Source organism: Mustelus asterias, chromosome 11 (assembly GCF_964213995.1).
Source record: "Mustelus asterias chromosome 11, sMusAst1.hap1.1, whole genome shotgun sequence".
Taxonomy (NCBI): domain Eukaryota; kingdom Metazoa; phylum Chordata; class Chondrichthyes; order Carcharhiniformes; family Triakidae; genus Mustelus; species Mustelus asterias.
In genome coordinates, this window is record NC_135811.1 from 98055901 (window position 1) to 98070272 (window position 14372).

At 43.2% G+C, this 14372-nt stretch overlaps 1 protein-coding gene across 2 annotated transcripts in view; it reads left to right on the forward strand.

Annotated features, from left to right (window-relative positions):
• Positions 1-10254, forward strand: part of dnajc7 (DnaJ (Hsp40) homolog, subfamily C, member 7) — a 57982-nt gene extending 47728 nt beyond the window's left edge. For both annotated transcript variants that reach the window (XM_078224069.1, XM_078224070.1), the window contains exons 10-14: positions 1363-1436; positions 2835-2981; positions 8441-8593; positions 9371-9433; positions 10153-10254. In XM_078224069.1, the coding sequence (XP_078080195.1) occupies positions 1363-1436; positions 2835-2981; positions 8441-8593; positions 9371-9433; positions 10153-10190 (475 nt within the window). In that variant the 3' untranslated portion in view covers positions 10191-10254. The remainder of the gene's footprint in view (positions 1-1362; positions 1437-2834; positions 2982-8440; positions 8594-9370; positions 9434-10152) is intronic.
• Positions 10255-14372: the final 4118 nt, after the last annotated feature.

Below are 14372 nucleotides of genomic sequence, written 5' to 3' on the forward strand. Positions count from 1 at the left end.
CATCAACTGCCCTGCCCTCATCTACCTTCTTGGTTACCCCTTCAAAAAAACTCAATCAAATTTGTGAGACATGATTTTCCACTCACAAAGCCATGCTGACTGTCCCGAATCAGTCCTTGCGTCTCTAAATGCCTGTAGATCCTGTCTCTCAAAATACCTTCCAACAACTTACCCACCACAGATGTGAGGCTCACTGGCCTGTAGTTCCCAGGCTTTTCCCTGCAGCCCTTTTTAAACAAAGGCACAACATTTGCCACTCTCCAATCTTCAGGCACCTCACCCGTGACTATCGATGATTCAAATATCTCGGCGAGGGGACCTGCAATTTCCTCCCTAGCCTCCCACAGTGTCCTGGGATACACTTCATCAGGTCCCGGGGATTTATCTACCTTGATGCGCTTTAAGATTTCCAGCACCTCCTTCTCTGTAATATGTACACTCCTCAAGACATCACTGTTTATTTCCTCAAGTTCCCTAACATCCATGCTTTTCTCAACAGTGAATACTGATGAGAAATATTCATTTAGGATCTCACCCATCTCTTGTGGATCCGCACATAGATGACCTTGTTGATTGCCAAACTGTATTAACAATGAAAGAGGCAAGAACTTTTTTTTTAATATAAAGTACCTTGGGATGTTGCAAAATGCTTTGCATCTAATTAGAGTGCAATCATAATTACCGTGTGGTATTGTCACTGGGCTAATGATCAAGTGATCCAGCATCATGCTTTGAGGGCCCAGGTTCAAATCCCACCAAGGTAGATGGTGACATTTGAATTCAATAAAAATCAGGACTGCGCTGTCGATTGTAGTAAAAACCCATCTGGTTCACTCATACCCTTTAGGAAAGGAAACCTACCGTAACTACCTGGTCCGGCCTGCATGCGACTCCAAAGCTCTGTGGTGACGTTGAAAATGCCCTCTGAGATGGGCTTGCAAGACACTCATTTCAGGGGGCAATTAGGTGAATGCCGGCCCAGCTAACTACCCACATCCTATGAATTAAAAAAACATGGCAGCTAATTTTTCAAACAAGGAATGTTGGCCAGGACATCATCCCTCCTCTGCCAATTTTGTATCTGCCTGATCTCACTGAAAGACTTCAATGATGTATAGTTTCCTGGATGCTGCACTGAAATATCAGCCAAGATTAAATGTTCAGATCCTGAAATAGGAACCCAGGCCCTCTTGACTTAACAGACAAAAGTACTCCCGACTGAGCGAGTTCATCTTGGCTTGGCTGGAATTGGCTGATAATCTGAAAGTGAAGATTGACCTTTCTTTGTAAACACTGGGGATCTGAGAGCACTCCGTTAACTATATTAAATTTGTGCGTTTTATGTATTCTTATACTATATAGTTATATGGACACAGAACAATATGAAGAGGCTGTAAGAGATTATGAGAAGATTTACCAGACAGAAAAAACAAAAGGTAAAATTAGACTTTCCAGTGGATGTTTCTGTAAATGCCTCATTGATGTAAAGCTCCAAAACGATCAAGATGTCTCAAAAGATATTTATTCAACAAGGCAAGCAGAATCCATTTGATCTATTTGTTGAAAGTTATTTATTAGTTACATCAAATGGTATATGAAATGAGGGGGCAATCTCACCGGCTCTTATCAGGCGACAGGAGATCTCCCAGTGTGCTCTGTACATTGTGTACTGGGAGATCATGGTGCCTGCGCAATGGCACCCCTAGAGCTCAGCAGCTGGTTTCCCGGCAGGAATAGGCTCCGACCTGCCCCTAATGGCGAGAATCACATCTGGGCTCTTTGTTTTTCTAAGTGCCGTACGGTTGCAACTACTGGCTCGCCCAAAAGATCGGCACAAATCTCACCCATTTTTTTTAGCTCGTTTGGCATGTAAGATTTTTATTTTTGGAAAGATTGTCCCCGAGTGTGCATGGTACAGTGTGACAGCCTGTGAGCTGTAGCGTGTTTTGTGATATGGGCAACTTTGGAGACAGCTTCTCTTAGTAGTGGCATCAGGGTATGCTGCTGCATTTGCCCAGTGAGTTTTGACTGTGTTAAAGAAATGTGATTTACCCAGTTACAGGCAAGATGACATGTGGCTCACTCTCATAGCATTTATGGGGAACGGTAGAACCTATTCTGTTTCTCTCACCAAAGTACGATTTCTGAATTAATTTGGGTAGTGCTGATAATTTATTGGAGGGGTCGGGAATAGAACTTGGCGCTCCCCAAAGTATAAGTATGACTGAGAGTGGAGTTGTTCATAACATATCCATGAATGGGTTCTGAATGCGGTGGGTTTGATGGGCTGAATTGCCATCTCTGGCTCTGAGTTTTATGTTTTTATAAAATTCCATAACCAAACCTTTACGAACAGCAGACGTTTAAGACCATAAGACATAGGAGACGAATTAGGCCACTCGGCCCATCGAGTCTGCTCCGCCATTCAATCATGGCTGATATTTTTCTCTACCATATTCTCCTGCCTTTTTCCCCATAACCCCTGATCCTCTTATTGATCAAGAACCTATCTATCTCTGTCTTAAAGACACTCAATGACCTGGCCTCCACAGCCTTCTGCGGCAAAGAGTTCCACAGATTCACCACTCTCTGGCAGAAGAAATTCATCATCATCTCTGTTTTAAAGGATCGTTTGTTTCTCTGGCTTCGGCTGTTCCAATTTCTTTCGAATGGCCTACAAACAGCAAAATAAAAAAATAAATCTGTAAATGAGCGAGACCCTGAAATGAAAAGATGAATAATGTGTTTAAATTTTAAGATAGTACTCTTTCCCTTGGTGGAGCACAGTCCCATGGCATTTAGGAGTTTTATGTTTTTTGTTTTCTGTTGTTAAGAACACAAGCAGCTCCTGAAGAACGCACAGCTGGAGCTGAAGAAGAGCAAACGAAAAGATTACTACAAAATTCTTGGGGTTGACAAAAGTGCAACGGAAGATGAAATTAAGAAAGCTTACAGAAAGCGGGCACTGATGCACCATCCAGGTATGCCAGGTTTCTCTTTGCTGCTGGCTCACAATGCTTTCCAAAGCTGAGTCTGAGCCCCAGTGCGACTGAAATTATTTTTGCTGTACCTGAAAAGAATATTCTGCCATGAAATTTGCATTTACGTAGAAAATAAGCAAGTTCAGCTACATCTATTTATTTATTTTTGAGTGAGATGGTGCCTTTTGGACTTCCTCGTTCGGCCTGTAAGTTTGTTTTCTTTTTTGAGAGCCACTGTGTTTTGTTGGGAGTTTAAAAAGTGAAGGCGTAGAAAACACTTCAGAGGCAACTCTGAAGCTCTCCTTGAAACCGGGCAACACTGACGCTAATTACCGGGTTGAGCTTGTTACCAAATGTTCAAAATGGCGACAACTTGCCCATCGAGCTGCTGGACACTTTGAGTCCCGTCGTGTTTTTGATAAGGCAAAGTGGCAGCAGAGAAGGGAAGCAAATGCTGCACTCTGGATCCCACTGCCTGCTGTGACATTCCGCCCTGTGCACCCTAAGATCTGTGGGTCGAGAATCGACCTGTTCAGCCACATTAAGACCCATGCCAGAAAATCAAAACCCGCAATCTTCAAATTGTGGCGATAACAGGTCCATGTTTGAAGAGCTTTGTTTCTGCATCCCTAGATCCCTTTCTTCTTTGGTGCTCTGAGCATCCTATCAGTTCGGTGATACTTCATTTTACTACACGTTTTTCCCAAATATGCTAATTCACATTTCTCTTCAATGAACCGCGTCTGTGAAATAGGAGCCCACTCTGCTGACTTGTCTGTCTCGCCTGCATTCTATCCAACAATTTGCCGTGACATTTAATTTGGTATTATCTGCAAACTTCAGCATTATTCCTTCTGTGTCTGGATGCAAATTATTTAATTCAACAGAAAGCCAGGAGCTATTTGACGTCAGCTGTAATGTTTTGAAAGAATTGGCCGTGCTGCTTTGGGACATATCTTCTGGCCAAACTGTGCCAGGTCCTGAGGCTAGTTTGCCTTTTGAAGGAGTAATCCCAGTTCGGAGTAGGCTGCCATCTAGTGTGATGGCTGGAAAACTCCCTGGTACATTGAGAATAAAATAGATGCAACAAACAGCAAGAAATATGTTTCAGTTACAAGGTAAAGGAACAGTTCATCAGATTTTTTTTTGGTCCACAGTGCAAAATGAGCATTTATTTCCGTGTAGTTGTCTTCCTCCATTTTACAAGGTCCAGCTACGATTGAGGGACTTGGATTTTTGCCATTCTGCGAGCTCTGTCAATATTAAAGCACCATCTAATGGCCAAACATATAGCAACAGATGCAACAATAAATGTTTACTCAGTGTAGGTTCTTTTACGGCTGTTATAGAACATAGAACAGTACAGCACAGAACAGGCCCTTCGGCCCACGATGTTGTGCCGAGCTTTATCTGAAACCAAGATCAAGCTATCCCACTCCCTATCATCCTGGTGTGCTCCATGTGCCTATCCAATAACCGCTTAAATGTTCCTAAAGTGTCTGACTCCACGATCACTGCAGGCAGTCCATTCCACACCCCAGCCACTCTCTGCGTAAAGAACCTACCTCTGATATCCTTCCTGTATCTCCCACCACGAACCCTATAGTTATGCCCCCTTGTAATAGCTCCATCCACCCGAGGAAATAGTCTTTGAACGTTCACTCTATCTATCCCCTTCATCATTTTATAAACCTCTATTAAGTCTCCCCTCAGCCTCCTCCACTCCAGAGAGAACAGCTCTAGCTCCCGCAACCTTTCCTCATAAGACCTACCCTCCAAACCAGGCAGCATCCTGGTAAATCTCCTCTGCACTCTTTCCAGCGCTTCCACATCCTTCCTATAGTGAGGTGACCAGAACTGCACACAATACTCCAAATGTGGTCTCACCAAGGTCCTGTACAGTTACAGCATAACCCCACGGCTCTTAAACTCCAACCCCCTGTTAATAAAAGCTAACACACTGTAGGCCTTCTTCACAGCTCTATCCACTTGAGTGGCAACCTTTAGAGATCTGTGGATATGAACCCCAAGATCTCTCTGTTCCTCCACAGTCTTCAGAACCCTACCTTTGACCCTGTAATCCACATTTAAATTAGTCCTACCAAAATGAATCACCTCACATTTATCAGGGTTAAACTCCATTTGCCATTTTTCAGCCCAGCTTTGCATCCTATCTATGTCTCTTTGCAGCCTACAACAGCCCTCCACCTCATCCACTACTCCACCAATCTTGGTGTCATCAGCAAATTTACTGATCCACCCTTCAGCCCCCTCCTCTAAGTCATTAATAAAAATCACAAAGAGCAGAGGACCAAGCACTGATCCCTGCGGCACTCCGCTAGCAACCTGCCTCCAATCCGAAAATTTTCCATCCACCACCACCCTCTGTCTTCGATCAGACAGCCAGTTACCTATCCAATTGGCCAACTTTCCCTCTATCCCACACCTCCTCACTTTCATCATAAGCCGACCATGGGGGACCTTATCAAACGCCTTACTAAAATCCATGTATATGACATCAACTGCCCTACCTTCATCAACACACTTAGTTACCTCCTCAAAAAATTCTATCAAATTTGTGAGTCACGACTTGCCCTTCACTAATCCGTGCTATCCCGGATTAATCCGCATCTTTCTAAATGATCGTAAATCCCATCTCTAAGGACCTTTTCCATCAATTTACCAACCACCGAAGTAAGACTAACCGGTCTATAATTACCAGGGTCATTTCTATTCCCTTTCTTAAACAGAGGAACAACATTCGCCATTCTCCAGTCCTCTGGCACCATCCCCGTGGACAGCGAGGACCCAAAGATCAAAGCCAAAGGCTCTGCAATCTCATCCCTTGCCTCCCAAAGAATCCTAGGATACATTTCATCAGGCCCAGGGGACTTATCGACCTTCAGTTTATTCAAAACTGCCAGGACATCCTCCCTCCGAACATCTATTTCCTCCAGCCTATTAGCCTGTAACACCTTCTCTTCCTCAAAAACATGGCCCCTCTCCTTGGTGAACACTGAAGAAAAGTATTCATTCATCACCTCGCCTATCTCTACTGACTCCATACACAAGTTCCCACTACTGTCCTTGACCGGCCCTAACCTCACCCTGGTCATTCTTTTATTCCTCACATAAGAGTAAAAAGCCTTGGGGTTTTCCTTGATCCGACCCGCCAAGGACTTCTCGTGTCCCCTCCTAGCTCTCCTAAACCCCTTTTTCAGCTAATTCCTTGCTAACTTGTAACCCTCAATCGAGCCATCTGAACCTTGTTTCCTCATCCCTACATAAGCTTCCCTCTTCCTTTTCACAAGACATTCCACCTCTTTCGTGAACCATGGTTCCCTCACTCGGCCATTTCCTCCCTGCCTGACAGGGACATACCTATCAAGGACATCCAGTATTTGTTCCTTGAAAAAGTTCCACTTTTCATTAGTTCCTTTCCCTGACAGTTTCTGTTCCCAACTTATGCCCCCTAATTCTTGCCTAATCGCATCATAATTACCTCTCCCCCAATTATAAACCTTGCCCTGCCGTACGGCCCTATCCCTCTCCAAAGTGCTCTCCCACAACCAAATCTAACACTTGGCCCGGTTCATTTCCCAGTACCAAATCCAATGTGGCCTCACCTCTTGTCGGCCTATCCACATATTGTGTCAGGAAACCCTCCTGCACACACTGCACAAAAACTGCCCCATCCGAACTATTTGACCTACAAAGGTTCCAATCAATATTTGGAAAGTTAAAGTCCCCCATGACAACTACCCTGTGACCCCCACACATATCCATAATCTGCTTAGCAATTTCTTCCTCCACATCTCTATTACTATTTGGGGGCCTATAGTAAACTCCTAACAACGTGACCGCTCCTTTCCTATTTTTACCCTCAGCCCATATTACCTCAGTGTGCAGATCCCCCTCGAAGTGCCTTTCCGCAGCCGTTAAACTATCCTTGGTTAACAATGCCACTCCTCCACCTCTTTTACCAGCTTCCCTACACTTAGTGAAACATCTATACCCCGGAACGTCCAACAACCATTCCTGTCCTTGTTCTACCCACGTCTCCGTAATGGCCACAACATCGTAGTCCCAAGCACCAATCCACGCCCCAAGTTCATCTACCTTGTTCCGGATGCTCCTTGCATTGAAGTAGACACACTTCAACCCACCTTCCTGTCTACCGATACCCACCCTTGACCCTGATACCTTCCCCAATACCTCACCACCCTCACTGACTTCTGGACTACTGTTGTTCTAGTATGTTCTACCTTTGGGTGAACTAGTCTGTTCAACACCTATTTTTGCTGTGAGCCTTTTATCATACTAAATTTACAAAAGTGCCCGTAGATTCTTTTGTTTTTATTCAAATTCTGCCTCTTTTTTAAAAAAGATTAATTGACAGGAGGTAGGCAGCGCTGGTAAAGGCAGCATTTGTTGTCCATCCCCAGTTGGCTCTTGTGAATGTGGTGATGAGCTGCCTTCTTGAATCGCAGCAGTGAATGTACAGACGGGAATTTTACTTTGCGTCGAAACTTCGCTGCTACTCACTCGCTCGCCATGCAGGACAACAAGCCAAACCGAATTGTTAACTCGCAAATAGATCCACCCCTCCCGTCTGGGATCTAACTCATCCCAAGGAGTCACAGTAAGAAATTCAGATGTATCGACTAAATTCTCCTGTCAGTGGTGGGCAATCCAAAACAGCTATGGCTTCATAAATTGTATATCTAAATGTAGACTTCCATGTAATATATCAGTGAATTTACACCTAAGTGTCCAGGAACATGTGCGTATTTTTTATTTATTCTTTTACTGGATGCGGGTGTCACTGGTTAGGCCAGCATTTACCACCTGTCCCTAATTACCCTTGAGAAAGTGGTAGTGAGCCACCACCTTGAATCGCTGCAGTCCACGTGTTGTAGGTACACCTACAGTGCTGCCAGGAAGAGAATTCCAGGATTTAGCCCAGCGACAGTGATGGAACGGCGATATATTTCCAAGTCAGGATGGCGTGAGACTTGGAGGGGAACTTGCAAGTGGTGGTGTTTCCACGTATCTGCCGATTTTTGTCCTTCTATGTGGTAGGGGTCATGGGTTTGAAAGGTGCCATCGAAGGAGCCTTGGTGAGTTGCTTATTGCATCTTATAGACTGGTGCACACTGCTATCAGTGTGTGTCGATGGTGGAGGGAGTGTACGTTTAAAGTGGCGAATGAGGTGCCAGTCAAGTGGGCTGCTTTGCCCTTGATGGTGTAGAGCTTGTTGAGTATTGTTGTAGCAGAGCAGCACTTATCTAGGCGAGCAGAGACTGTGCCACCATACGTCTGCCTTGTAGATGGTGGACAGGCTTTGGGGAGTCAGGAGGTGAGTTAATCATGAAGGTTACACATTTGAGAATTCAATCTTAAAATTGCAAAAAGCAACGCATTTCACTGCTAACTGGTCTCTTTACCTCTGTGCGCAGATCGACATAGTAGCGCCAGTCCAGAGGTACAGAAAGAAGAAGAAAAGAAATTTAAAGAAGTGGGAGAAGCTTTTAGTATCCTGTCAGACCCAAAAAAGAAAGCACGTTATGATAGTGGTCAGGATCTGGATGACGATGGCATGAACTCTGGTGGTAAGTTCTCCTCTTGGCAAAACTGGCGGTTGGCGTTCAGCATTCAACGCTTTAACCAGCATCATTTGTTTAAAAGTTTATTTATTATCACAAGTAAGGCTTATATTAACATTGCAATAAAATTACTGTGAAATTCCCCTAGTCGCCACACTCCGGTGCCTGTTTGGGTCAGTGCACCTAACCAGCATGTCTTTCAGAATGTGGGAGGAAACTGGAGCACCCGGAGGAAACCCACGCAGACACGGGGAGAACATGCAAACTCCTCACAGTGACCCAAGCCAGGAATTGAACCTGGGACCCTGGCGCTGTGAAGCAGCAGTGCTAACCGCTGTGCTAGCGTGCCGCTGCTTTTGTACAGCTTTGAACAGACTTTTCTACACAGGTTGTCAGTCTGCAAATTTCTAATTCAGAGCTACCTACCTATTCAAAGTCACTTGTAAGTTAATGATAAATGCACTCCGGTGCTGAGCTAGAAGCACCTTATCTGTGTTATTAGAGCCATTTCAGCTGAGGTTTCAGTTGAGAACTCAGATAGCGTTGCTGCCCCAGATTTTTTATTTGGGTGACTCCTACTGGAAACCTGTACGTGGACTCTCAGGTGTCAGGTTTAGTTCAGATAGTCCATATGTGGGCAGCCCTAATGTCCTCAGCACCTATATTTCATTGTGGGACAAAACTGAAAAAAGGATGCAAAATAGAAAGTTTAGATTTGTTTTACTTGCAGTCTGCAGCTTGTGATTCTTTTATTAATGTTAAATGTATATTTTTGTGTTACAGATTTTGATGCTAATAATATTTTCAAGGCATTTTTCGGTAGCCCAGGTGGCTTCAGTTTTGAAGGTAAGTTTTACGTATTTGGCACATTTGATAGATACAAGATGCACAACTGTTAACTTTTAATTAAAAGAAAATTGCACTTTAAGAGTTTCCTCACCTCAACCAGTGGGTAGGGGCAAGGCTTCCAGTGTTCTGAAGCTGGCAAACACTCCAGTCTGGAATTGAGAATTGGGATTGGATTGGTGACACGGGGCATGAATAAATAGTGAGACCACATTCCTCTGCCAGCTTACATGCAAACTTCAGCTGGAACCGTTTGTAACCCACAGGGTAATTTTCAGCAAAATGGTGGGCATCTATTTTTAGGTAGATGAAGGCAACCATTTGGCTTGTTTGATCTCATTCTCCCAGCATTCCAACCCTATTGCCTTCCCAGCAGAGGCAAGCGGGACTTCGGTCCAGTGTCCTGGTTGAAGAATGGGCGAGTTCTAACTGTGGTGGGACTTGAACCATCAGGGGTAGTGGGGTCGGAGTTACTCACCACAGCCAGCCTTTGATATTCAAGTAACCCTGTCGCTCCAGCAGCCTTCCAATAATATTAAACTTACTGTGCAATCCATCACGGCCCTTTGCAATCTAACTTGTGCGCAAAAGGGGCCTCCTTGCTTATCGAGGGAATATTCACTTTAAATACATGGACTTTACCCTGTGACCAGATAAAGCAGCGGTTCGCACGGCGTCTACTTGTCAATGTTAATGGATCTTTCTCTTTCTCTTTTCAGCTTCTGGTCCCGGGAATTTTTTCTTCCAATTTGGCTAATGCACAACTTTTTGTTCAATTTCACTGGATGTAACTCGAGCAGAAATAAATAAATACCCCTGTTTCCCTGTGTTTAATCTATTTAGAGGACAAACTTCCATGTTTCAGTTGAATACCTCTTGTATTCATGTAATTTTATGTTTTTGTTGAAGAAAGATGCTGTCGTCACAGAATGTGAAGCTGACCTTATTAATGCTTTGTTTTTATAATATTAATTAAAAATAAAAAAAAGGATTACCTCATTTTGAAGTATGCAGTCCCTCGCGCTAATGATCTTCAGTTATGTAAATAAAGGCCTCTGAGCTGTTCTGTAGGTGAGAGTATTTCCTTCCAAAACACAGGGGGGGAAAAAAAAAATCCCCTTTTCGTTCAAGCAAAAATAGAACTCGTACTTGAAGCGGTGGATTTTTCTGTGCTTCTCTTCACCCAGAATGACCAATTGTTAAATGACTGCCGGAGTGGCTCGCTTCGTCAGCCTCTCTGCACAGTCCAATTATTATGCCCTTCCCGGTTACCAACCTGGCTGGTGAATGGAGCATTTGCTACTGACGGTTACAGGTGCTAGCTTCAACTCGCTGCTGATAGGGAACGGGGAAAGGAGAGGGAAATGGTTTGGATAAAGGCATGTTTTGTCGCAACTTGAGCTTTACAGCTGGACTTGCAGGAAGCTTACCATCGTTTTAAGCTCATCGATTTAAGAATTTTCCAAACCAGTACAATTGCATTTCGTAAAGATCGTCTGGAAAAAAAAATCACCTCGAGTCCTGGAAGCCTTGAAGTGCTCCACTGACATTTTAAGGAAGTCGTCTGTATTTATAACCTAACTATTCTGCCTGCATGTGCTTAGTGTATGTCTACACATAGTGAAGTACAAGTGCAACAGTAATATTACCAGGACAGGAAACATGAAACCCCTCATAGTTAAACCCAAGATATAGCATTCCGCAAACATTATGTTCATTTGCCCAAAATAAACCACATTTTTGACGTGATGCGTTGCCAAGATCTCCCAGGGCTTCCCATCCAAGGGAAGAATCTCTGTCATGCTCACCTCGTTAGCAGTTTGGGTGAGTTGTTTCTGGGATGCTAACCCATTCCAGTCACGGAGATAGGATTGTGACCTTTAACCACAAAACGTTTTGAGCCAAGGCACCTTTTGATAAACGAGTACCCAGTACTATAAAGAGTCTCAGCTGCTTGTCAAACTTAACCGCACCTTCGCAGGCAGGTTCTTAAGTAACAGGCAGACTGGGAGAGGCACTACACACAAGGCAAGTTGCCACAGACTGCAGATTCTAATTGCAGAGAGGCCAAGGCTTGAAACATGTCGAACAGTCTCTGAGGCAAAGCAGTTTGCTGAGAATGAGATGAAGAGCGGATGATAAATTTTAAATTGTATTTTTTTTTTAATGGGCCCATTGTATGTTTTATGTGTGTGTGTTTTTTATGCAATTATTTGGTTATGCGGAAGTAGGAAGGAAGATAAATCTGCTTCAGAGTAAACGCTCACCTCCACGAATGTCGCATGGTCGATTGACTTTGAGAATTGAAGTAATGTCCAGGTCTTGAGGGAGAAAAAAAAAACGTATTCAAACTGAGCCCCTTTTTAACGAACAAACACTTCAGTAAATGTGCAATGATTTGCGAAACACAGGGCGCCCTGCGTTTAAAAACCCTGATCAGTTGGACTGCAGTGTGCAGGAATGGAAAGGATGGTTCCACATCAAGTCTCCCCTCCATCAGCCAGTAACTTGTGTCCGCGAAGCTTCAGGTTAGGAAATCTCGCATCTCTGGGGGGGTTGTACAGCGGGGGCATTCGCTTCTCCAGATTCGGCTGTATCACATTGATTTAAAAAGAAATCAAGTTCTTATTTGTCTACACGTAGTGAAGTACAACTCATTTTAATAGAGTTCTGGGACATTTCATCCAATTCTCTGTTATGGTTATTAACTCTGAAGTGCTGATGTCTGTGGGGAGCGAGCCTTTTGTATGATTCATAAACTTAGACCTAGTGCATTAATAAATTGCATGTCCCTTCCTCCTCGAAAATTGCTTTTACTTTAAAAAATGACACCCTTTCCGTGAATAACAATTAGTCCAATTGGTTTTGGTATTGGGCTGGCCATTTTCCTTCCGTTTAATCTTGTGAGTGGAAATGCACCATTTTGTGTATTTGTTAAAAATGCATTCAAATTGGATAACTTATTACAGGATTGTGAATTCTTGCAGCACTCTGCACAAAAGAAAGCCGGCCAGGCATTAGACTGAAACTTTTTTCTTCATGATTGGCCAGCATACTTGTGATTCATCCGTCTGGAGACAAGCTTCTAAGCGACCTGGCCCCAGTGAGATGCAGCTCACAAAAAAAAGTTGGGTTTCATCATATATATTCAGAGATGGCTTTTAAAATACAGTGGCGTTAAAGGAATGTTATTGAATATGCGCACAGATATTCTTCCCAGTCCCAGAAAGCAGGTTGGCTCAGTCTCCTTATCCTTACACCTTTGTGGTTTGTCCTGGGTTTTCTTTTAAGTCCAGATTTGGCTTTGTAAAGATGTTGTTCATGTTAATTTTCTGGGCAGAGTTTGATACATCTGCAGCAACCTGGTCACCCACATCACAGTAACTTAGTTAAGGCAACACTGGGGGTGAAAAGGTTGCGATAAAAAGATTTGTAGACGGAATTATCCTGTCATTAGTGCGCAACTTTGGGGGGAAAGAAACGTACAGGAGCAAACGTTGACATTGGGAACTTCTTTTGTTAATGAAGCAGACTACTTTTGAATATCCTGAAAGCTGTATTCGTGAAATACTTCAAACATCTGCCTAGTGAGGCTTGAATTATTGGGTCCGTCTGGAAACCAAAGCATTATTTTTCTTCCTATAGAATTAGCAGTTGAAAGAAAATGGCTCGAGAGAAAATGTGAATGAATCCTGTGTTGCAATTCTGATTATTTCTTTTTTTAAGAAAATTTAAAACAGTGCCACTCAACCGTGTGGCTACTTATCCACTGAGCCATCAGGACTCTATGTCTAAATAGATGTACGAGGGAAAAGGAGGAATTCTCAAACCTCTTTGATCTAATATTTTGAATATTTAAGTTAGAAAAGTAAGGTATTCAATAAAACTGACACTGATCATTTTTAAAAAGATGTTTGAAACTCTGTTATATGTTTCCCACTTGTCCACTAAACAAAGTATATTTTCAGAGAGATTTTAAAAATATGAATAACTCTGCCCACTCCCTCCCAGTCCTTTCTTGGCACATTCCGCCCCCCCCCCCCACTCCCCATGCAAGCCAAGTAGTGTAAGCTGTGATTTACACAAGGGTATAGTTCCACAGATTTTGGTGTCATTTTGGATACTTCATCCAAACAGTCATTCTTCCAAAACAACAAGTGTCTGTTCAGCTGTTCCAGCCGTGCTCCATCTTGATCTCACCTGATCTCTTACCGTACATGGCCAACAGGGATCACTGGATGACGTCACTCATTCCTGGCCATTTTCTCAGCTTCCATCTTCCCGGGAAGCTGAAGCCAGTGTTAGTTCCTAAATACTGCTTTAGTTGAGAGCAGCTAATTCAATAAAAGGATCGCGTCTAGGACTGTGGTGAACCATCTGCTTCGGTTCAACACTGATATCTGAAGGGTTGAGATTTTTAAAGGATCTGTCTTCAGTTTCAGACTGAGAATCTACAGATAAATTAGAGGTGACATCTGGAAGTTTGACTATCTCCCTGACTTTCCATCAGTGAATGGGGTACAAGTTAAATACCCCAATTAACTGAGCACAACATTGCAACTCTTGAGATCTCTAAGCTTGATATCTGTTCATTTCAGTAACTGGTGGATGAGTATAAAGGATAAAATGAAGTGCTGAAAACTTGAAATGAGGGGAAAATACGCGGGATTGGTATAGCTATGGTGGAGGTGCATCAGAATTGTTCAGATAAATAATCTATACCCAAAATAGTAACCAATTTTGTCACACGTGTGTTGATGTGTATTTGCAAAATGTTTGTGCTACCGACTTTGAAAATCATTTGCAATTATTAGTTTATTAAGAGGCCAATCATTACCGTGTAGGGAAAAGGAGACATTTATATTATGGATGATGCTCATTTTACAAACTGAAGTCTAATTGCTGTTGGCTATTACGACTATTTCTTTGGTTTTGTGCC